General features: G+C 33.5%; 2 protein-coding genes and 1 long non-coding RNA gene across 7 annotated transcripts; 2 read left to right on the forward strand and 1 right to left on the reverse strand.

Moving 5' to 3' along the window:
- Positions 1 to 846: 846 nt before the first annotated feature.
- LOC131669772 (uncharacterized) lies at positions 847 to 3,085 on the forward strand. Of its 2 annotated transcripts, XR_009302394.1 has the most exons (6): positions 847 to 1,046; positions 1,138 to 1,247; positions 1,326 to 1,394; positions 1,485 to 1,536; positions 1,876 to 2,006; positions 2,091 to 3,085. It is a non-coding gene; the product is annotated as an uncharacterized LOC131669772 (long non-coding RNA). The 2 variants fall into 2 exon arrangements; XR_009302393.1 differs by having other exon boundaries at positions 1,138 to 1,394.
- An 860-nt stretch (positions 3,086 to 3,945) lies between these two features.
- On the forward strand, positions 3,946 to 25,771 carry LOC131669715 (DNA-binding protein Ets97D). Of its 3 annotated transcripts, none has more exons than XM_058944827.1 (6): positions 3,947 to 4,242; positions 4,364 to 4,661; positions 4,758 to 4,908; positions 4,981 to 5,057; positions 24,694 to 24,916; positions 25,013 to 25,771. In XM_058944827.1, exons 1-6 carry the CDS (start codon positions 4,205 to 4,207, stop codon positions 25,528 to 25,530), a joined length of 1,305 nt encoding a protein of 434 aa, XP_058800810.1. In that variant the 5' UTR covers positions 3,947 to 4,204; the 3' UTR covers positions 25,531 to 25,771. The 3 variants fall into 3 exon arrangements, with proteins under 3 accessions (XP_058800790.1, XP_058800810.1, XP_058800800.1); XM_058944817.1 differs by having other exon boundaries at positions 3,949 to 4,242; positions 24,694 to 24,928; XM_058944807.1 differs by having other exon boundaries at positions 3,946 to 4,242; positions 4,758 to 5,057; positions 24,694 to 24,928.
- Positions 6,622 to 8,237, reverse strand: LOC131669756 (uncharacterized). 2 transcript variants are annotated; one of them, XM_058944872.1, is made up of 3 exons: positions 7,336 to 8,237; positions 7,204 to 7,264; positions 6,622 to 7,132 (listed from the first exon to the last, which is right to left on the reverse strand). In XM_058944872.1, exons 1-3 carry the CDS (start codon positions 7,450 to 7,452, stop codon positions 7,005 to 7,007), a joined length of 306 nt encoding a protein of 101 aa, XP_058800855.1. In that variant the 5' UTR covers positions 7,453 to 8,237; the 3' UTR covers positions 6,622 to 7,004. The 2 variants fall into 2 exon arrangements, 1 of the variants encoding a protein (XP_058800855.1); XR_009302392.1 differs by having other exon boundaries at positions 6,996 to 7,132; positions 7,200 to 7,264.

Here is a 25,771-nt window from a genome sequence, read left to right on the forward strand (position 1 = left end):
GCTGCAGCGGTAGTCGATTCAAGTAATCGATCCGTTCGCGATTCGGTAACTCGCGCCTTAGTACGAACAATTAAGAGAGAGAGAGAAAGGGGGCGCGCGAGCATTTAAATTAAACAGTTTCGCCTCAGCTGTTCACGCGACTTTACCACCGATTTTGTTTTGCACTTTGTTTCGCCGAATATTAAAGTTTTCTTGGGATAATATTACGTGCGTAAGTGCAACGACTTTATTGCAGCGGCAAGTAGCAGCAGTGCAGAAGCAACATCATAGCTGATTGGAGACAGATTGAGGCAGCGCAGCTGATAAATAGGCGGGTAGCGGCAGTTGATATATTTTATCAACAATTACGGCTGATCACCGTAATTGCACTGCAGGGTAGGTGCACCTTCCGTCATTATTGCGTGACAAAATACATTCGGTATTTTGTCAATCGTGATAACGATTTTTTTGTATTCGCGGCGAGCGTTAGTTCGCGGTAAAATTCGAATCTTCTCTTTCTCTCTCTCTCTCTCTCACCGAATAATATTCATTGTAAAATCCTGTTCGCGAGCGTTAGTCTTTCGGCCCAATAAAGACTGTAGTTATTTTTATTAATTAAAGTTAGTCAAATTTATTCGCATTGAATTTTCCCAGTAGCTTAAGCGATTTGTAAGAGACTTACGTTTTAATCCGATTACATCTAAGGGATTAAGTGGATTAGGCGTAAAGTCGCCCACACCTAAGATTCATCAAGTCACATGACTTATGGTAAGTTCAACTTCGTTCGATAGAAGACACTTAAGCGAAATCATCTGACGTAGAGGCGAATACACGTACAATCATACCAGCGTGTTTAACTGAGCGGCGGTGAGCTCTGCATCGTGGGAGTTTTGTTCTTAAAAAATTTTCCATTTTTTTCAGATAATCTCCCCCGTTAGACAGTTTTTTTATAGTTTATTATAGTTTTATTAAATTATATTTATTTCATTTAAAAAATTTTTTTCAACCTCGAGGAAAAATTTGGAGGGGCTAAGAGAGTGGTTGAGCATCACGCAGTATAAGGCGAGGTCGAGGCCTTTGACATTTAAAAAAAAAAATATATTATTTTCATACATAAATATATAAATATATCTGGTATCACTATTTCATTTTTTGCAGATACGATGTTCATCAATTTATAATTCGAAAATGTCATTTCCGAGATATTGCAACTTTGCATCTGACATATTTCGCCTTTGCTTGCGCTTCTTCATGAAAATACTTCCAAAGTATTAAAAATTTTAGATGAGTATTGTGAATCTCATATTTTATAATAACTTAGTAGTAAAGATTTTGATTCTTTGTAGTTATTTTTCATGGATTCCTCTGCACCTTTGAAGAGAATTTTACTTTCAGAAAAAATTCATTGTCTACAGGTAAAAAATCATGTCATCGTACATTTAATTTAATTAACTTATTATAAATATTAAACTAATTAACTTAATTATATGTTTTGACTTACATAGGATTTAAACTAAAGATAGGATTGATAAACTGGAAATGTGGATTAATGATAATGTAAAAGCTTGATCTTTAATAGCAAATATTGCTAGTAGTGATATACTATATTTGAAACTGATTTTGAATTGCTGTTCAATATTTTTTAAGGTTTATTGCAATCAAGGCATGGTATCGTTGGTGAGTGTGCACTTTTTTATCTGATATTCTAACGATTGTCATTAAAGATCTAACTAAAGAGAAAATAAGTTTATATTAATGAATGAAATTTTTTGATTGCAATAAACCTTAAAAAAATATTGAACAGCAATTCAAAATTAGTTTCAAGTATAGTATACCACCACTAGCAGTATTTGTTATTAAAGATCAAGCTTTCACAAAGCAACTTTTATTACTTAGGAAATTTCAATAGGAGAGAAGACATTACACTCACTCACTCAAAGGAAATTAGCTGTGATAGTCCAATTCACATTTGTACAAAGGCTATAAAAGACATGTGTAAAGCTGTTATAAATAATCAATGAGAGAATGTAAGTTTTTGACTTTATCATTTTATAAGTACCATTATTTTATAAAATTCTGATTTCGTACTGATTAACTTATTAAAATTTTAGCGTGAACATTGGCTGTGTGCAGCAGAAAAATTGTTTGTAGTATTAAAACTTTGTTTTAATACTATACCAATAAGCTTACAATTCAAATAAATGTATGTTTTGCTAAAAGTATTTATACTTAGGATATACATGTTTGACAGGAAAGTTCAGTTCTCAAGCATATTGACATAGAGCTTTCATTATTGGACCAACTTATCACTTGTGGCACTTGAAATTGAGTTCATTATGTGAGCGTTATTAGATGATTGACAGCTTGACACATGTAACAACAAAAAAGTTGATAATCACTTCAAAATCTATTCTCCAAGGCCCATGGAATAATTCTATGCTCACCTTCATGATCAATAAAATCATAAACAACAAAGTTGTTTCACTGGTTTTTGAGTTTGAGCCATGAGTTGGTTATGTAAACATATACTTGCTAGAATAAACTTATACCTACATGTTCTGGTTGCAAACCTATTTTTCTTAGGTTTTCTTAAAACTCCCCATTGAGCCACTAAAATACCAAATGTATTTTCAATATATCTATGAGTCTTAGAAAACAAATAATTACTCTTTTGGAAATAATTTGTGTGTAAAATTATTGCATGCAGTTATTTTTATTTTGAAATAGTTTATAAACATTAAATTTTAGACATGTATCAAAGTTATTAACAGGTTTTTTCTGTTAGTAATAATCAGATAAGTCATTAATGGTTTCAGACGATTTCGAAAATGCATTTTTTTATCACATAAAAAAATTCTATTAATAACAGTTACGAACAGTTTTTAACTCAATTTAAAAAATGTAAATAATTGTTTACAACTGTAATAAATAGTTAGTTATCACATGTGATAATTGAGAAATAGTTTAAGTACTTATATAATGCTATTATCATTTATTTTTTTTGCCTACAAGGACTTTTTTTGTGTCCGGTATTGGCAAATTATGAATTGTAATTAATTACAAATAATAGTTATTAATATTTTATTCTAATAGGGAAATGGTAATAAGTGTTATTTACAGTTATTTATAGTTAAATGCATCTTTTATTTCTTAAAATAAATTTGTTTTAGGGAATAAAAATGGTAAATCAAATTGGTAAATTAGTGTTATTATTATGAAACCTTCTGTCAAACTCACTTCGTGAGAAGACACTTCCATGACTTTTCCCACCAAATAAACCAACATCAACAATAGTAAATTTGTATTTGCAAGTATATTTTTAATAATACTTTTGTCAAATTCTGACTTAAACATACAAATACTTTAAACTAAAAATAAAATAAATTAAAATAATACTTGTGATTAAGCAGCTAATAAAACAATACTATTAGTTTTTTTATAATTATAAAATAAAGATGCAGAGTTAGCAAGAGCTTTAATAACGTATTTGTCATCGACTGCTCCATAGCAATTTGACAAATGTAATTGAATCCATAAAACTGCAAGAGAAAAACATATCAGAATCATCATTTAACTCTTTATATAAAGTATTAAAAAACCTTGATAATTTTCTCTAATTAATCGGTCGAATAAGCTACCTTCTGTTAAGCCATCTTTTACTTGTACTAACTTCCATGAAACATCAAGCATTGTAGCACTAGTTTGAAGTTGCATTAGTTGTCTATTTCAATTTCTGATGAATTCATTTTGAATTTAGGTTAATTTAGAAATAATTTCAATTAAAATTAATGTTAAAAAATAACTATATATATTTTTTCGAATAAATTTTTTAAAATCTTTTGGTAAATTAAATTTATGATTATCTTTACGTCATTAAAACAACATTAGGTTACAAACATGAAACTGAGGAACAAGACGCTTGTTCCTATTCTTTTTCCTATACCTTATATTTGTTCCTATTCTTTGGTAACTGTCGAGGATCTAAGAGTGGATGTGCAAATAAATAAGCTAACCTAATTTATTATTTAAGGAATGTCGAATGTAATGCCATAAATTCTTTTACTATTATCTCGATTTTTTTGTTTTTAAGCGTCAATTTATAGGACTTTTGAAGAAGTGCAAAAACAAAAATAAAAAGAATCCGACCTAACACTAACTAAGATTATTTAGCAACATTTTTTATTAAAAAGCGAATATTAATACTTAATATCAAATATCAATTGAAATGAATATTGTTCATCAGTGTAGAGATTCAAACAAAAGGTATTTATGTAGAATGAAAATGTATACAAATCGTTTTATAACCTTGGTTTTGGTTTTTTTTATTTTGGTTTATGAAATGAATACTAATTGTATTAGCAACTTATATATTTATCATATGCAGTTGTGGTGTTGATGAAGAATTAGAATTCTCAACAATGAAAAGAATAAAATTAGAGCCAGGTGGTATTTTTTCTCAAGATGATGACATAATAGCTCAGTTACAACAAGAATCTTCAGATTTAGAAGTTGAACCCAGTTTCACGTTAGAAAGTGTTGTGAATGGAGATGACAACTATGAAGGTGTAATAAAGCAGCACATGGATATTAGAGAACCTTTATCAACACTTAGAAATCTATTAGAGCAAAGATTGAGTATTGAATTATTGGATTATACCTTTTGGTTACAAGATACGCAAATGGTATTGTATTTTAAACTTTTTAATAATTTGTTTATTTTTTCATGTCTTTTTAATATAAATTTTGATAAAATTATTTTTTTCAATATATTCTTTTAGTTTGAAAGTCATAAGAACTTAGTGGATCAATGTGTACAAGGTGAGGGTTTGGTACAAGTAAATGTTCAGATTAAACAATCTCAGAAGCGTATAAATATTGTTGATGTATTAAAGCCAACAGAAGACTACATGGATACTACAGAAAATAACTGTAAGGGTAGACTTATTATTATATTTTTAAATCATACAAAAAATTGTCTAAATATAATATATATGCATATAGTGCCATTATTCATACCAGAAGAAGAAAATAAAACTGTTATCAGATGGATAGTTGATGCTCAGTACAAAAAAGATCAGGTATGAAAATAATTTCAATCACTCTTATAAACTTATATTGAAATTCATCTAATATTCTAGAAGAATACACCCTAATAAATTACTGTTTGTTAATAATGGATATAATTTAATTTTATCAATAATCAATTTTATAAAAATGAGTAAATCAATCATAAAAAAATAAATAAATAGTGACAAATAAATTGTCAAGTTTCCAGTATGTCAATTTGTTCCAATTTTATACATTTGATCTTTTTCAAGAATATAGTAAATAATTGCATTGAAAAAATTGGTTGACTATCATCTTAAACCACCTGAAAATAAAAACCATTGGAAGCAAGCATGTTTTTGTTTAAATTTAAATTTTTTTACAAATTTATTTTTCTCTGAAGAAAATGTTCATGATAGATAAAATGGAAATTAGATTTTATCCAATCACTATGAATATAAAGTAAAAATAGTAAACAAATAAGTTTCTTAGTTATTACGTAACTTGCGATGTTTAGCGCATTTTCCGCGGTTATCTTTATCGTCTTTTTATATTAATTTTAACGCACGAATCAAAACTTTTATTGTCAAAATTGAAAATTCAGAATTCAATATGCATTAAATATTCCTTTGATTTAATATGAGATAGAGCCGACGATATTATTTATTAATAAATACATATATACTATTACGTTGATACTCATAATTAAAAAATGTTTTCAATGAAGTTTTATGTTTTGTTTCATCCCAAATTACATTGAAAAATAATTATTCAAAGATTTGAAAAACACGATAAAAAATATCATAATCTGTGTGTAATTCCAATAGATATATTTTGATATGGAACGTTCACTGTTATAATTAGTGACTTTTTAAAAACATCTTTTAATATCTCACTTAAATTCATAAAGTTGAAATCACTGTACAATATTTTATGTGATAATCTATCTATTTATATCTTTTATTGTCTACTTTATTTATTTAAAATTAAACTTTTACATAGAGCAAAGTTCAATAAATTTCACTAGCGAGGTATCAGACGGTCATTATTTTGAGATTAGTATGATTAAAGCAATCAATGCATGTTAAATTCATCCCAACTATACTGATAAATTTGTCGAACATTTAATTGTTTACGGAAATCTGCAGTAACCTTTCATAAGCGTACACAATATATACTATTACACAACAACTGATCACATGACTATTGTTCAGCGAATTAGATCATGACTACACTTATAAAAAAGTTTTATGAAGATCACTACGTACAGAATGAGTAAAAATCCGACCACCGTTGTACAGTGCTATTTTACGTTCAAAATCGTAAGATTACAAGAAATTAGAAAAATTACAAACTCGTACAGTAAATATTATACTACACGTATGATTATTAAATTTTATAAGTGCTACTTGTATTTTGTAGTTTTATTAAACTGTATTTAGTGATTATTTAAATGATTAGTAATTTTACTTACTTTTTATACTAGTATAATGCAGATAAATAATGCTTGAATGACAATAAAACTCTTTATTGAAAATATCTATGTATTATTTACATTACAATAATAGTAACATACTACATGTTGAACACATTTTTTTCTTATATTTTTTTATACTTATCATGATGCTCGTAATGACAATACAAATTTATACAATAGAATACTCGCAAAAAGAACTGTAAAACTACAAATGTAATGCAAAAAAGTAACACCTTAGGAACATGAACTATTAATATCTGTAATCAGGACACTACAAATATTTAAATAAAATAAATAGATTAACAAATAAATAATAATAAAATATTAAAATCTAAGATCCCTCGACCGTAGGAAAAAGTATCTCGCTAATTTCAATTTTAGTAAGAACATTTTGAAGAATGTTAACTTTCTTAGAAATTTTAGATAAACGAGCCCTAGTTGTTTGATCGTTCGCAAAAATTTCGAAATAAAATTTCTGAATGAACTCCAAAAAATAACTCCTTTAGTCATGGTAAAGATGATTGAAGGCAAAGCAAGCAGCAACCATAATAAATACAGCGTCGACAATCGAATCGGTCCTCTCAAAAACGTTACAATCTTTTACCAGTAGAAATTCTTTAGGCTCTTTGTCTGAAATACATAATTATATGAGACTCATTATCAAACTAAAAATTTGCACTAAATTATATATCATTACCCACTCAGTTCCAAAATACACGGATCAGCACTGTACAACGTTAAATCACTGATTTGAGATTCATTCTGAAAAAAATAAGTATATAATTTATATAATTTATTTCATAGCGTTATGCATGTCTTACATAAATACAAACCTCAACTGGAATGAAAGTTTCTTCATAATTCTCATTAAAATGTTTGAAAATTATTTGCATGACTAAAAAAGCATGATTTTGGGAATGAATGCTGTCTTTTAAAATATAAGATTTCATTAGCCCCAATGATAAAACCTTCAAAATATCTGCAGTAAATTTTTCTTTTGCTATCTTCACGGATGCTTGAATAAGTAATTGGAAATGAATGTACAGAATATCCTTGTGCAATAAACAGGGCCATTCCTTCAATATTGCATGTATTGATATTGCCTCTGGAGCCGTATTATTTATGAAAGATCTTTGAGTTGCAAACGTTTGTTGTAGAATATTCGTTATGAAATTAAACTCTTCATTATCTTCTACATTGAATGTTTTATATTCAAAAATAGTGAGTCTCTTTTGTTCAATCGTTTCTTTAGTCTCTTCTGGTGGTATAGATACTGGCTGCTAGTTGATACATCCAGACTTCACAAACTTTAATTTTTTCTGTTTTGCTAGAGGAATTTTTAATTTTTTGGTTAACGTACCAGTCTGTTTTCTTGTCAAATAATTTTGATGGTTTACAAGTTTGCTCAAAATAGCTGCAGTACCATTCCCGCGTCTTGTGACTCCATCGCTCTTACGGTCTTCAAATGTTTCAGGATATAGAGTAACCATTTCTTCAGCAACTTTGTTTAACATGGGCACAGTAGCAGTTGTATCTAAAATTCCAAATTCGCTATAGTTCTTCGCACAATTTTATCTACATCATTAGGGTTGAGACGCGGACCATTCTGAAGATTCTTTAAAATTCTTGGTTCAAAAGTGAGCCAAGGCACTTTTACTTGTTTCATGACGTCCTTGGTCTTGTTTTCCATCAGATGTTTTGCGACTTCATCTCGAATAGATTTTGGCACTTCAACCTTTTTTTCTTCGCTTACATTGTCGATAAGATCAATATTTTTTTCTGCCGTTGCGTTTGCATTTGATGTCGATAATCGAGCTTCTGGAGTAATAGGGTCATGAAAAATACTATTTTCTAAATGTAGAGAATTTGAATCATTTGCAAGCCATTTTTGCCTATCGGACAGTAACATCAAGACTTTGTCTTGGCAACATCTCAGTGAATCGTTGTCATCGATGATTGTACCGTCACATTCTAAGACGAGAGTTAAATCAAGATCTATTATTTTTAATTTGGTTGTACTTTTAACGATTACGTTCGTTAATAACTCTTCATCGTCATCCACAGTTACGGCAACCTTCTTGTCCCTTTCATTATTCCATACTTTGAACAGAAGCATCTACATTTAGACAAAAGAAAAACAACAAATAAATTATTTTTCATTGAAATTTTCAACGCATAAATTCTATTTTACAACGAAACAAATGTCAAACAGTCACCAAAATAAAATTTAATTAGCCACCAAAACTCAAACAAACAAAAATGCAATAAATGTATCACAAGTAGTATTTAAACTGCAAACTTTAAATTCTTCAGTTGCTTGTAAAAAGAAGCTCAAATATAATAATCAGTCTTGATTTGTTTTTTTTGCATACTTACAAACTTATGTTAAATCTCGATCAATAGGCATGTATTTGAAAACATAAATAGGAACGGACTCAAGGTAGTAGACAGGCAGTGGATCAGGAGAAAGTAAAAATGAAGATGGGATTAGTGCCAAACATTGAGCGCATTTTATATGCTTTTTTAATCAATTTGGTCATAAACTCCTAATTCTGGTATAATTGCAATTTCATGTATGTATTCTAAAAAGTATATGTCTATAAGGCCATCGTTAATTAAAATATGTTCCACTGTACAAATTTCCAAATTGCCATAAATATTTTTTCCGGTCAAACCGTCATTCCTTCACCGTATTTTATACCTTTAAATTCAATTTTTTAACATACATATTTAATACTGACAAAAAATTTCGTGCAAAAGTAAAAAATAACATTTTCAACATCTGGTTCCATTTATACTAAATCAATATCAATAATAGGTTTTAATGGTTTTACTTTATCGACGTATTCATCTAAAATCGAGCATTGCAGTAACTCATGTTTCTCTGCGAGAGTTTGCGTAATGTTTTTATAATTTTGAATATGTCTAACAACATTCTTAAAATATCAATGCTTGCTTTCGAAACGCAAATTCCATAAGTGTCTTACAGGACCAAATGATTCGTTCATCTCGGGTATAGTATATATTCATGTTTAGGTCGCAAATTGACTTGAGGAAAATTTTTCACTCTTAACCCATTAACGTCCAAAATGTCAAAATTTCTTGCACGTTTTCAAAGTGATTTTTTCCTATGTAATTGGCGTTGAAAAAATTCTTGAACAACATATTCTGATGTAAGATTGCATGCTCTTTCAGAATCCGTTGCCAGAATCATGATAAAACTCACAGGAAAAGAGATATGCTCGATTGAAACATAAAAAACACCTAAATTTTCGAAAAAAAAATTTTTAGGATTTTTTTTCGAAGTGTTACGGTGAAGATATCACCTTGCGACCGTGATCAAAGGTGATCATGGGATTTGATGTTTAACAGGGAATTTTTTTGTTTACCTTGAACCATCGCTTCTTTACAAAATGGCGAAAAAAACGAATTTTTTTTTTTTCAATCTTCATCAACTTTTTTCTCAAAATCTATGGTCTTTAGAAAAAAATTCATAAAAACAAAAATGCCTTAGAATCGCTCGAGGAACATTCTCAAATTTTTTCAGAATTTTTTGAGACAATTTTTGATTTTCCGGCAAACTTGGGAAATGGAATTTTGAAAAATGTCTCCAAAAATTCTGAAAAAATTTTAGGATGTTTCTCGAGTGATTCTAAGACATTTTTGTTCTTATGAATTTTTTTCTAAAGTCCATAGATTTCGAGAATAAAATTGATAAAGTGAACATAGCGGCCGAAACGAATTTTTATTTTTTCAACTTTATCAATTTTTTTCTCGAAATCTATGGACTTTAGAAAAAAATTCATAAGAACAAAAATGTCTTAGAATCACTCGAGAAACATCCTAAAATTTTTTCAGAATTTTTGGAGACATTTTTCAAAATTCCATTTCCCAAGTTTCCCGGAAAATCAAAAATTGTCTCAAAAAATTCTGAAAAAATTTGAGTATGTTCCTCGAGCGATTCTAAGGCATTTTTGTTTTTATGAGTTTTTTTCTAAAGACCATAGATTTTGAGAAAAAAGTTGATGAAGATTGAAAAAAAAAAAATTCGTTTTTTCCGCCATTTTGTAAAGAAGCGATGGTTCAAGGTAAACAAAAAAATTCCCTGTTAAACTTCAAATCCCATGATCACCTTTGATCACGGTCGCAAGGTGATATCTTCACCGTAACACTTCGAAAAAAAATCCTAAAAATTTTTTTTTTTCAAAAATTTAGGTGTTTTTTATGTTTCAATCGAGCATATCTCTTTTCCTGTGAGTTTTATCATGATTCTGGCAACGGATTCTGAAAGAGCATGCAATCTTACATCAGAATATGTGGTTCAAGAATTTTTTCAATGCCAATTACATAGGAAAAAATCACTTTGAAAACGTGCAAGAAATTTTGACATTTTGGACGTTAATGGGTTAATTTAATGTAATCTGCAATAAAACTTTGCAAAAGAGCATTTTGACCGATTGTTAAAACAGGTGCGCATGTAAAACAGCATATTTCACGCAGTAATAAAACCATTTTCCAAACATTATCAACAAAATCTTTTATCAAATTTACGACAGCTAATGGAAAAATCAACAATAAACGTCTCATTTGACTAGCAGTTCCAGTTAGTCTTTTGCTGTTTGATTCTTTTTTTATTTGCGGAATAAATAATACTTGATCTAATACTTTAATATTGTTTAGTCGGATATTTAATAGTCCCAGCTTAAACCAACGCTTCTTCACGAAATATTCGATTGCCAAAAACATATTATACGGCACAATGCCTTCGAAGATATCATGTGCAATGCACGGTGGTAAACCAGGAGAACTAACGTGGAAATACTTTAATTCGTTCAAAGGTGAGTTAAGTTTGATACCTTTGACGGATCTAACTTTTTTGGTAGCAGACTTAAGTCGCGTATTAATTGAAATATTTTTGCATTCAATAATACATTTCTCATAACTCTCTACAGTCCTTAAAGGTTTTCTATCGAAGGGATTTTTTCGAAACTCTTCAAGTGTTATTTCACAGTGTCGACAAAAGTATTGAGAAGTGCTGAAATTTTCTGAAAATCTTCCGATTTAATGACTCCCTAGATTATCACCTAACACATATGCAAGGCTCCCTAAAAATGTTTTGCCATCAACTCGAATCCCATCAGTTTCTAACTTTTTTAAATCGCTTACAAGGATTTTCAGTACTTCTGACCATGAAAATTGAGAAACAAATTTTTCACAGCATAGTAATATCAATTTAATGTTATTAGTTTTCGACCTTAAGTGTGGAGGTAAATTGCCGCACATTAGATAAACGGCAAGCATTTTGAATTTACCCTTACAAGATCCTAAGGGATTTACAACTTCAAAAGCATCTTGAAACATTAAAATTTTTATACGGTTTTTCGATTTAAAAAATTTGTTATCTTTTAATACGCTACCATCGTTTATATCAAACAAACAATTTTCCGGAGATGAGGGAGCTATATTACTACAACAATTCCTGATAGTTTCGTTTAACAGCATAACTTTCAATGTTTCCAAGATTGGAACGTAAGTATAAGTACAATCAGTATTTTTGCCATGACTGTTTTGAAGAGTTATTTCTAATGGCTCAACATATTTAAAATTTCTTTGATAGAACTTTTTTCGAGTGTGTGTACTGCGGAAAATACCCTTTGAAACGTCATGAACATCAATTATTTCACCGTAAATTTAGTTAACAATTGCAAAACTTTAGATTTATTGTCGCTTGTTAAATCAGATTTGTTTAGTAAATAAACAAACTTTTCATGGCAATTTTTCAATGCTGCCATTGTACTTCCACATACTTCTTGTATTGCAGAATCCGTCGCAAAATGTTTCGAACTGAGATTGATGTATAATTTACCATATATATCAACGGCTAAAGTTTCTTTTTGAAATATATCATTTATTAATTCGTGATCATCGTTGAAAATGTTATCTTTTATGACTGTGTCCGGTGAGTTGATATTTTCACGCTCGAACTCATCTTTATTAAAATTAATTTTAATTTCATTTACAGAATGATCAACGTTGTTTTCTAATATTATTTCTCTATTGCCGTGTTTATTTTCATAAAATAATGAAGGTTGATCATATATTTCCTGCATATCTCTGTGTTTTAATGATAAATGTACATTTAAGGCATTTTGAGAACTAAACCCTCTAACTTTAGGACAGTAATGACACTAAATAGAATGCTCATTTATATTGTGACTTTTGTAGTGTTTTTACAATAATATTGAGCTTGAACAGAAATAGTTATAATTTTTAAAATTACAAGAAAAACTACCATTATTTCTATGAAATCTTAAAATGTGTTGTCTAAAGCTTAAATAATTCAAACTTTCTTTTTTACATCCAGGAAATTTACATAATATTTTAAAACCACCATGTTACCTTTGATGCTTATTATATAAAACAATATTTTTGAAATCGTTTGAACAATGATTGCAATGATACATATCGATAATATAATCAATTCAATAAATAATGCCAGCAACTCAATGCAGGAATTGGGTATGGAAAGATCAATAGGATATGTTGATGTTAAATATATAATGTTGGTTTATTCCAAATCTAAAACACAATTATAATGATTTATTGTAGGGTAGCAATTTTTGAAGATTTAGAAGGCATTCTATTTGATTTAGAAAGCTTTTCTCAATTTCATTAACAGGATTTTCTCAATTAGATATACATGGTTTTTCATAATTTTATTATTAAAGAGTAAAGCGTAAAGCTAATTTGTTAAGAATGCGTTACAATATAAAAATTTTTATTAGAGAATTTTTTAAAGCATTACGCAAAGCATAAAAGAAAACTTACGATTCAGTCGTGGTGCAGGTCAAGTTATATGCCTCACATGTATAGCCCTACGTTGCTTTTTCGTTGAAAGACAAAAAACGAGCAGCTTCTATCGTCTGCTCACTTTACTTGTATTATAATTATAAGTAGCACAAGCATATTTCTTCAGTGGATATGTTATGGAGAAACGAGTACTTATAAATAGCAAAGCGAATGGCAATTGAAAATCACAACTATCGCGTTTTACGTCTGAAAGGAAGAAAACATGAAACATTAGTTTAAACCGCTTTTTTCTATGAAGGTATTCATTATTCGTTGTTGATTATCTTTTTTTCAGATAATACGAATATTGAAATATAAAAATCACATGCCATTATTTCATACATGCTTTATATGCGAACATAACCTTACTATTTCAACGTGTTTTATAAACTCGTACTAATAATGCTAATATTGGTTATATGTATACATAAGAAACTGTTATAGTACGTAATATACTAATTACGTATTGAGTTCCTGTTAACGTTTTTTAACAATCGTTTATTGCATTTCTTATGATAAGCACTCTTAAAGTTGCAGTATTGCGCGACCTCTGCCACATACACCTCCACGCGAATCCATCGTGTTACAGTTCAACAGTAATTTTACTAGCCGGACCTGACGTATGTGAAACTACAGTATTGCTCTTTTAATGACAGTTAGTACATTTACTGTGCAAAGATTAATTTTACTTGCATCACGTAAAATTTTCAGTTTGACATATAATTCCTATAATTTAGAATATTACTATAAAAACGTTTGTCGGATTTTTACTGCTTTCGGACGTGGTAATTTTAATAACTATTAACAAATGTACTGTCTGATCATATAATTACTCTTCCCAAAACAACAGACTTATATATAAAAAAGCAAACGCTTCGTAATTTTACTGCGTCTAGAGCCGCTATAAAATAACTAGCTGCTTGTAATTTTACTTTGAATTTTTTACAGTGTAGACTCGCTTCATTTTGTCAGGTTGTCTTATATATAAGAAGAACAAGAGGATAAAAGATACAACAGACAGAGAGTAACGATTTTTTGAAACTGTATAACATAACAAATTAGTTGAATCTCAATCTTATACATACAACAATTATCTTATTGATTGTACTATTAACAAGGGCTTTTGACTGACAACAGTTATTTACATAGTTTTATTTAAAGAAAATTATCTATCCCACATAATTCAAATTAGCTACATGGTGGTGTATTTTAATAGTCTGTTCATATAATTATATTTTATTATTCATGGTTTGTATAATAATAATCTTAAAAGTTATCTATTTACTTACATATATATTTACTTACATATTATCAGATTACTAGTAATTGATGTAATAGCTGCCTGTTATCGTCCTACTCTAACCTTTTCCTGAGAAAAAATACATTTCTATATTTTGCAAACCTTTAATTTTACATGCAAAAAAAACAGAAATATTTTACATATATGTTGTCAAAAATTGTTTCGATAACTATGTGGTTTAATAAATAAATTTTATTAAGATAAGAACTTTGTAATTGTTGAAAAATGGGTTGGAATGAAAATGAACTTGCAGATTGTAGTAATATGGGATTCATCAATTAAGTAGGGAAGGTAGCGTTCATGCATATAAGAATTATACACATAATCATTGTACGAGGTGTGATCAAAAAGTAAGGTGAATTTTGAAATTTAGCGGGCTACGTCCGTTCGATCTTCGACTTTTTTATTTGGTTATGTCGGTACACTCGTCTAGAACATACGTTCCAAATTTTAGCTTTGTAGTATGTTTGGTTTGTTTGTGAGAGGCATCAAGGTTAGAAGTGTTTTGCGTGCTCCACGATTTGCTGCTGTCTAAAAACATGGATCAAAGAGTTTGCATTAAATTTTGTGTGAAAAATGGAATCAAATGTTCCAAAACACTTGAAATGCTGAAAGTGGCATACGGTGAGTCTACTTTAAGCCAAAAAAATGTTTACAAGTGGTATAAACTCTTCCAAGAAGGCCGAGAAGATACCGATGACGAACCTCTTTCTGGACGCCCCAGCACATCAACAACTTATGAGAATGTTGAAGAAGTGAAGAAAATAGTGTTGGGAAATCGTCGAATTACCATTAGAGAAATTGCTGATGATATTGGCATCTCATTTGGTTCGTGCCAATCAATTTTGACGAGTGTTTTAGACATGAGACGTGTGTCAGCGAAGTTTGTTCCGAAATTGCTCAATTTCAACCAAAAGAAACGTCGCATGAGCATCGCCCAAGAGCTACTGAATGACGTCAACGATGATCCAGATTTACTCAACAGGCTTATAACAGGTGACGAAACATGGGTATACGGTTATGACGTCGAGACTAAGACTCAATCGTCCCAGTGGAGGCATTCTGGATCACCAAGACCAAAAAAAGCACGCCAAGTTCGATCAAATGTAAAGGTTTTGCTTACAGTTTTCTTTGACTGCAGGGGCGTGGTGCATCATGAGTTCTTGCCACAGGGTAGAACAGTAAATAAGGAATATTACCTGCAAGTTATGCGCAATTTGCGAGAAGCAATCCGCCAGAAACGTCCGAATTTGTGGAAAAATAAAAATTGGCTTTTGCACCATGATAACGCCCCTGCTCACACATCGTTGCTTGTGCGCGAATTTTTGGCTAAAACCAACACAGTAACGATGCCGCAGGCACCGTATTCCCCAGATCTGGCCCCCTGTGACTTCTTCTTGTTCCCAAAACTGAAGAGGCCCATGAAAGGACGACGTTTTGCCTCGATTGAGGAGATAAAGACGGCATCGAAGGATGAACTAAACAAGATCACAAAAAATGATTTTTTGAAATGCTTTGAGGATTGGAAAAAGCGTTGGCACAAGTGCATTATATCCGAGGGGGATTATTTTGAAGGAGATTAAAAAAAATTGATGAATAAATAAATATTTTTTGAGAAAAATAAAAATTCACCTTACTTTTTGATCACACCTCGTACACAAACAAATCCGTATTTTATTTCTTATACAAGGATAAATTGATGTCCAGTGCACGACTGTGTCTCTTAATTATTTGCCTTGATGATTGTGTGCATAATATTATCAAGATAGATTATTCATTGAAATTATGGTGCACAATCAATTTATTCCTGTGTAAGAAATAAAATACGGATTTGTTTGTGTACAATGATTATGTGTATAATTCTTATGTGCATGAACGCTACCTAACCATTCAGTAAAGTGTGGTAGGTTATAAGTATGGTAGAATATACCAATGAAAAATTTTATAGTATGAGAGATTATTGGTTTTTTCAATATAGTTACGTACTATATTTTATAATTTAAAAATACACTGCCTATCAATCACTTTTGCCATACCTACACCAAAATCAGGCAAACTTGAAAGTTTTGTATCGGAAATTATCGTATAAAAAAATGCGTTTTAAAGATTGTTGTAATAATTTCTATTTAACACGTAAAGAAAGTTACAAAATAAAAAACTTTTTTTATGATAAAAAACAGATTAAAAAATTTTCAATTTTTTTCCCCTTAATTCAAATCAGTTTAGAACTGGTAATAGGATAAATATACCCACAGAGATCAAAAGTTAGTCCATTCACCTTTACGAAGATTATCCGCGGATTTTCATGCGATCTTTTTTACCGGAGGTACAGTCAGCTTCTTGAAAAACAGTCTTTTTTTACATTTATCATTACCTTGAGTTATATTAGTTTTAGAAAAAAATGTCTTAGCGAAAAAAGTTTTGTTTTATGCCCCTAAAACACGAAAATAAAGAAAGAAATGGAAAAAAAGAAATTTTTTTTTCGGTTTTTTAGCGTATAAAAAAGTAATTTATCTGTTTGCTTCAATATTTGGTTTTAAAATGTCGAGGACTGCAGTAGGAGGGTGGTCCGATAAGTACTTAGCCTCATCGCCCGATGGCGCCACTCTCGCAAAAGAAATACTCTATCACGTAGTACAACCTTCTCGATAGTTACTGTCAAGATTCCAGCCGGATCGGAATTGTAGTTTATTTTTGAGAGCGTGTGAAAGCAAGTGTATCCGTTGATTTTTGAAAAATGGAAAAAGAGCAGTATCTATCGGTGATACGATTCTTGTTTTTGGAAGGGAAATCGCGTAGCGAAATCAAAAAACGCTTGGATGCTGTGTACGATGACAGTTCTTCGATGGCGACCGTCAAAAATTGGTTTAACGAGTTTCAACGTGGTCGCACGTCGATTTTTGAAGAGCCACGTCCAGGTGCTCCGAAAACGGCTACCACGGAGGATAACGTGACAAAAATTCACGATCTCGTATTGGCAGATCGACGATTGAAGGTGCGCGAGATAGCTAAGGTCGTAGGCATCTCAAAAGACCGCGTGGGACATGTCCTGCATGAAATTTTGGGCATGAGAAAGCTGTCGGCGCGATGGGTGCCGCGTTTGCTCACTTCGGACAAGCGCAACCGTGAGACTTCAGAGCAATGTCTGACGCTGTTTAAGCGCAATCCGAAGGAGTTTCTGCGTCGTTTTGTGACAGTCGACGAAACATGGATCCACTGGTATACACCAGAGACCAAGGAACAGTCGAAATAGTGGACTTTACCCGGCGAAAGTGCTCCGAAGAAGGCGAAGACTGCCCCATCGGCTGGAAAGGTGATGGCCACCGTTTTCTGGGATTCACAAGGTGTGATCTACATCGACTACCTGGAGAGGGGCAAAACGGTCACAGGGTTGTACTATGCCGAATTATTGGGCCGATTCGACGTCGCATTGCAGGAAAAACGGCCCCATTTGGCGAAGAAAAAAGTGCTCTTCCACCATGACAACGCACCGGCTCACACCTCCGCCGTCGCCATGGCCAAATTGGTCGAATTAGGCTACGAACTGCTGCCCCATCCACCGTATTCTCCAGATCTAGCCCCGTGCGACTTCTTTTTGTTTCCAAACTTGAAAAAGTCACTCGCCGCGCAGAAATTTGAGTCGAATGAGGAGGTAATCGCTGCCACGGAAGCCTACTTTTCAGATCTCGAGGAAACGTATTTTTCAGACGGGTTAAAGAAGTTGGAACATCGCTGGGCTAAGTGTATCAAAATAAAAGGAGACTATGTTGAAAAATAAAACGCCACTTTTCCAAAATTTTCGTTTTTCTTTTGTAGGCTAAGTACTTATCGGACCACCCTCGTAAATCACAAAAAAGAGTAACGTAATTAATTTTTTTTATTTTTAACATTTTTTAAAACTTATTTAACAAAAAATATTAATAATTAATCAATCAATAAATAATCGCTTAACCAAATAATGCATGCAGCAAAATTACTGATAGAGAAGTAGATTAAACGAGTACTGTGGATGGCAAATGTATGTACTGTGTTTGATTGCATATCATGTCTTTTTGTTTACATACAAACCTTCTGATACAAATTCTTGAATGTTTGATACACTCCGCAATCATCTATGATTTATTTAGTCACGAATTGAACAAAACTAAAATTAATATAATTTGTTTGATATTTAATGTATACTTTTCGAAGAATGTGTGCTACTGTATAGTTTGTATTTTTCTATTTATTACTAATAATTAGATAATTATATGATTATTTATAGATGTTTTTTGTTAAATAATTTAAAAAATGTTAAAAATAAAAAAAACTTAATTATGGTGCTCTATTTTGTGATTTACAGCAGCCCTCGACATTATAATACCAAATATTGAAGAAAATACTACTGTGGGTGAAAAATAGTAAAACTTTTTAAATTTTGCGTGGAACCCTATTCGACGAAATATATTTTTTTAAGTTGGTATGACTGTATATCTGTGCCGAATGTTGCATCAAAATTATCATTAGTTCCGTTAAATTTTGTGCGCAGAATCAAATTTTTGGTAGCTAAACGTTGCAAAAGGCCTTTGATAATAATTGTATGTCACGAGCAAGTATTTTTGATTGATACAAATTGTTTAAAGAGAGTCGAGAACACCTTGAACCACGTCCACTCATTTTTTTTATAAAATTTTTAAAAAATTAATTTTTTATTTGTGCTTCAAAATAGATTAAATTTTGTGAACTAATTGACACATCTTAGCATTATTTTTAATGTGTATTTTTCAGCTAGTTTGGTTGAAAAATATAAAGTTTTTCCATATAAAATAACGATCTCTTGACACCCGTAACTTTGAGGGACTGTTTCATTCCCTAAAATCGTTAATCCGCAGATAAAAAGTCCGCGCGTTTCATTATTCCAAAAAGCTATTAAAGTATACTATTATTTCGGAAAAAGATTCCAATTTTGTACTGATACGTGGTAAAAGATTCGAAGGGTGGTCACCCCCTTGAAAAATTCGATTTAGAAAAAATACAGAAATAACTCAACTGAGATATGTATTTGTGTGTAACATGTACATTTTTCAGATTTTTTTGCTCAAAATTAATTTTTAAAGTCATTTTTTATAAAATTTTCTATAAATAAATTATTTATTTATATTTAAAAATAGATAAAATCTTGTCAACAAATCGACATTTTTCATCCCTATCAGTAATATTTAAAATATTTAGTTAAAAAATATTAAGTTTGTATGGGTTGGATGTTTAACAGATTACTCGGTACATAGGTTTGCGTGCACGCCTCTTTGTGTGCGCAGGGCTAAAAGCGAGGTGCGCGAGCGTCGCCACGCCGTGCGCAATGGCGCACATTATAGCAGCGCTCTGCAAGTTTACCGAGGCTTGCCTCCGCGGGTAACCGCAAACGCTTCCTCTGCGTCGAATCCTATGCACCGTGAGCTTACCTTGGGGGTGTGCCCTTGCTTCCGGGCACAATTCCCGTTAATTGCTACCGTTACTTTTTCTGGGCAGTCTCAGCCTGGCTCGGAAATATAGCTAAATTCAGCTAGATGAAAATGGATGCGAAAGCACGAAGGCGTATGACAGAAACGAACATACGAATATGAGATGGAAATGGGCGCTTCTGAAGGATCAGTCAATGACTAACATGAGTCGTCCTTTATTATCAAAGCGGTATCATTTATTTATAAACGTTTCGTTTATAAATTGACGCTTGCGCAACGGTGATAATTACTAGAATTTGGCAAGTACGGGCGCCGCCATTTTGTTCGCTGCCACGTGCGTGAAACGATCGGTTGTCTGCGGATGTGCACAATTATACCATCGCGGTTTCCGAGCTCGCATGAGATGGACGCTATCTGTCAACGGTTAGAAGGTGGCACCTGCGTACGAGAGGCCAAAAGGCATCCGCACGAACTGAAAGTGCCCCAGCCCTGACATGGTAAAGGCGGTGGTAGCTCGAGATTTGAGTTTAAGCCGCAGTTGGTGATAGGCGCTACTAAAGTCGAGGGTGGAGATATAACGGGCATTTCGCAAGCGTCTCAATATATCTTGCAGAAACGGTAAGGGGTAGGTATTTGGCTCGGTGACTTTATTGACCTTTCGAAAGTCGATACAAAAGTGATATGAACCATCCTACTTGTGTATCATTATCACCGGGTTTGACCAACCACTGTTAGCCGGCTCGAGGACTCTCTGGACTTATATTTCCCTTACCATTTTATACATCTTTTGCTCAACCTTATGCGATACTGGGTAGTAGCGCTGTTTGATCGACTTTGTATCGCCAACACGAGTCTCGCGTTCGATCCCTGCAGCACATCGCAGATCCATGGGGGTCTGGGATACCGCCTCGTCAATAGTTTCTTGTAATATTGTCTGCTGTGCTGCCGTTACTTCGGCAAATCCTACGGTCGTCAATCTCGGACCAGTTTCCAAGTTAGCCACTTCCAATTTCATTCTGGTTTACGAGTTTTTAAGCAGCAGTGTATCTTCGTCAAGATTTAGGAGTGTTCTAAATGATCTCATGAAATTTACTCCTAAAATATATTCATTGATGAGGGTTGGGAGTGTAGCCAGTCTCGACAGTATCATCATGCCACCTACAGTGAATGGCAACATTACATGGCCGACAATCGGCAAGTTTCGGCCGTCTGGCAAACCAGCCGTACCCGTGTAGATAATATTCAGTCTTACATCTAATATTGAAGCCATTCGAAGAGCATTACTTCCAATCGCTGTGGCTGAGGCCCCCAAATCATAGAGACCTCTAATTTAGAAGTCACCTATTTGTACCGGTAGCCACCAACGCGTTTCTTCCTCTGGGGAGTACTCTAAAATCAATTTTCGAGTTTCGTCGGTTTGCTCGTGGTGTACCGTAGCGCTGGCTATCACGCTCTCGTGGGGTAGTGCGCCGACGTCATCGAGTTGGATTGAGTCGCTTCTTACCATCAGAGGTCCTTCGAGAATCCAGGTTGACGTGTTATCTGTCGTTACCAATAACTCTGAGGACGTGAACATTTTTCTCTCCACCACTTCGGCCGAATCATGGTCCTGGGCTTTACTATTATCGAAACCTCCCCTCTCCGTGGTTACATTACTACGAGGGTGGTCCGATAAGTACTTAGCCTACAAAAGAAAAACGAAAATTTTGCAAAGTGTCGTTTTATTTTTCAACATAGTCTCCTTTTAGTTCGATACACTTGGCCCAGCGATGCTCCAACTTCTTTAACCCGTCTGAAAAATACGTTTTCTCGAGGTCTGAAAAGTACGCTTCCGTGGCAGCGATATCTCCTCATTCGACTCAAATTTCTGCCCGGCGAGTGACTTTTTCAAGTTTGGAAACAAAAAGAAGTCGCACGGGGCTAGATCTGGAGAATACGGTGGATGGGGCAGCAGTTCGTAGCCTAATTCGACCAATTTGGCCATGGCAACGGCGGAGATGTGAGCCGGTGCGTTCATGGTGGAAGAGCACTTTTTTTTTTGCCAAATTTTATGGGTAATATTTAAGGATGGTTTTCTATTCTTAAAACTGGATGTCGCTGAAAAATATTCGTATCTCTTATTTTTCTGTGTGACAAAATTTTCTCCTTGTCACCAATTCTTTTGCAGGGTAAGTGAGGCACTTTCGCTCATGATAATTGAGGGAGAAAAGAGAGGACAGGTCATAAATAAATTTATTAGTACGCAACACCTGTATCTAAACGAACTAGTAGTCTTATTATTAAAAATAACTAAAAATACAATATTAGCTAAACAATACGCACAACTAAAAAACAACATTACTTTAATCAATAAACACTTAGCATCGAATACAGAAATATCCTAAACTTATGCACCTACGCCGTTGACTCGTTCCCTTAATAAACTCGCTAGACAAAGAAAACCTATGTCTAACTATTTACACACGGATGTACATTCTTATTACTAATATAAAAGAAATCCCCGGTATTCTCTGGCAAATAAATGCCTAGACAATACCGACGCTCGCTTACCACCTCAATGACGCGATTACGATTAGACGCAAACCTTAGGTGACTGGCGCGTGAGCGCCTACCTACCTTTGTTCAATCGCACACTTATAACCCTTACCAGAGAGAGAGAGAGAGAGAAGGAGATTAAGAAAGAAAGCTTGACCTTTTTTCCAAGGGTCCTCGCAACTTCGTGAATTTCGAGCGACGTGCTGCCGCGAGAAGTACCAGTCGTCGCTGCTGATCAAATTGCTGCTGGATGTTGGCTGTTATTGCTGGCCAAGTATCAGCAGCCAATGTATCTGTAGGCGATGTTGGCTTTCCTTGCAGGTGGGGCTGGCTGTGGTCGCAGACAAATCTGTTGCCGGTGGAGTTGGCTTTCCTTTCAGCTAGGCTGGCTGTGGACGCAAACAAAGCTGTTGCCGATGTAGTTGTCTTTCCTTTCAGCTATCCCCAAAAAAACTGCACTCTCTGCACTCTCTCACTACTATACTAGCCTCGCGCACGCACATTTTCTCGCGCTCGTCTAGCGGCCGCTCAGCGGCGCTCGCTCCTCTCCTACCTGACCTATTAGTTAGGCGGCACGCAACGCGTCGCTTATCAGTCACGCGTCGCGCGCCTGCCTATCCCTGCATAGGCCTAATGTTCGCTCTCTCTCTCTCTTTATTTCTCATTCTCTCCGCGCTCTTCAATTTTCTGCGCTCAATTGCGCTGGCCCGTCCTCGGCGCTAAAACAAAAAGGCCAAGTGTTAGGCGCATACTTTAATGCGCCCAACGTTGGCCACCACGCCTTGCCGAATGGAGGAGGGAGAAACACAAACGAGAAACCGGCACACGGCCTGCTCTCGTCACATCTGAGTACTTCATATGAAAATATTATTGAAATCTATGACATTGGGTTGGAGAATTTCATACTAGATATGCTTGTAGCACGAATGCTTCTTGGCAATAACCCCACACTTTAGTAGAGAACTAAGTGCCTTTATAAATAAGATTTGATTTATAAAGTACAAGAAAAATTACCTATCAAAAGTAATAATTAAAAAAATTAAATAAATCATTAATATTATTATTAATTATTAATAATAATATTATTAATAATAATATATAATAATTAATAAATTATATTGTAACGGCCCGGAAAATAATCAAATTATTCTCGCGGCCCGTTAAGGATTTTATTTTCACTGGTCGGTGCGGGGCTCACCGCCGCCCCGATCAGCTAGCCGCTTCCTGGCGTTCCGCCGAATACGGGCGAGCACGCGCTGCCCTGAAAAGGGATCACGAAAGCACGGCTAAGCACGAGAGCGTGCGTGAGTTCTAATCACGGGCGTGGGAAGGGACAGAGGTGCCTTCCTGGGTACGCCCAACACAACGACAACACTAGTGTAGGTCAAATCGGGCTTTATTCCTTTAGGCAAATTTTATACACAATATCGCATACCGAGATTTTGCTTTGTGTCCTATTTTAGAGATAGAGACGCTCGCTCGCGCAACTATCACACGGTAAATAATCGCTTACAAACGCAACGAAACTCACCGTGAAGTAGCTGCTGCAGACAGACTACCCCTCGCTAGTCGCCCGCGTTATCGCCCTTGCTCGGGCGGGCAAACTGCTCCTGGTAATCGCCCACTCGAGATGACGATCTACAGGTTCCGGCGATCCTCGGGGATGGTCTCTACTTCCTTGCGCACTTTCACTTTTTTATCTTGCTGGTCGCTCTCCTTTTTCTTTCGGTCGTACGCGCACGTGACAATCCTTCCAGCTCGCCGGTCTAAGTCCAAGTCCTCCAAAAATCGTTTTCTCTCCCCACTCTACCGCTACGGCACGCGCCTGATCGAGTCTCGTTCTGTCTCTCTCTCTCTTCACTCCTCGCTCGCTTGCCCGCTTGGCCATGCTCGGCCTCGCGCGCGGACAATCTTCCGCGAAAATGGCCCCGGCCGTTATAATATTAATAAAATAAAAAAAATTAAATAAATTATTTATTAATTTTTTCATTTTAATATTCAAAAAAGTATCAAGCCAATATAAATATAAAAAACTGTTACAATTAAAACTTTATGTTACATTATAGGAACGCTTGAAAATCCCTACTGATCCAAAAGAGTGGACACAAACGCATGTAAAACATTGGCTTCAATGGGCAGTTAGACAATTTAATCTTGTTTCTTTAAAGCTTGCTGATTGGAATATAACAGGTCTTCAACTTTGTAATTTAACTCTTGAAGAATTTCAAATGAAAGTACCTCTTGATCCAGGAGATGTGTTTTGGACACATTTAGAATTATTGAGAAAATGTAAGTTTGTCGGTAAGTTAACTTTCCAATTTTCATTTGTTTCCTCTTATTAAATTATTAGTAAAAAACAATATTTAATTAATTAAATTTTACAAGCTGTTGTACAAAAAGAATGTCACTCACAAATAAATAACAACAAAATTGATAAAAATGTGAAACCTAAATTGCCAAGAACCAGTAAGCCTCGAGCGATAACTACTCATTCAAGTCGAATTCTCAGTATGCCACTAGCAAATCTTGAATCTACATCTCTTGCGCTAAGTACAACAAGCAAATCAGTAAATAGTGGCCAAATACAGCTTTGGCAATTTTTATTAGAATTATTAACTGACCGAGAGCAGAAAAGTGCTATTCAATGGATTGGAACTGAAGGAGAATTCAAATTAAATCAACCTGAAGCGGTTGCACAGTTGTGGGGAGCAAGAAAAAATAAGCCATCAATGAATTATGAAAAACTTAGCCGAGCTTTACGTTATTATTATGATGGTGATATGATTTCTAAAGTACAAGGAAAACGTTTTGTATATAAGTTCGTCTGTGATCTTAAACAATTGCTAGGTTATTCTGCGGCTGAATTAAGTAAATTAATTGATGAAAGTAGACAATACTTCTAATCAGTTGTTTTACGACGTAGGATCATTCATGAGAATTTTCAAGTAAAAAATACTATGAATTTCATGTATCTCACCTTCATTTTTTTAAAAAGATAATAGTTGTATAAAATTGTACATCGTAAATATTAGTATATTTTATACTTTTATCACAAGTTAATTTTTCATAATAATATATTAAAGTAAATATAAGTTTTGAATATCAAACATCTGTACCAAGAACAACGAATGTAAAGCAATTATA

This window comes from Phymastichus coffea, unplaced genomic scaffold (genome assembly GCF_024137745.1).
Source record: "Phymastichus coffea isolate CEN01 unplaced genomic scaffold, Cenicafe_Pcof_1.1 PCOF00008, whole genome shotgun sequence".
In the NCBI taxonomy this organism is placed as follows: Eukaryota; Metazoa; Arthropoda; class Insecta; order Hymenoptera; family Eulophidae; genus Phymastichus; species Phymastichus coffea.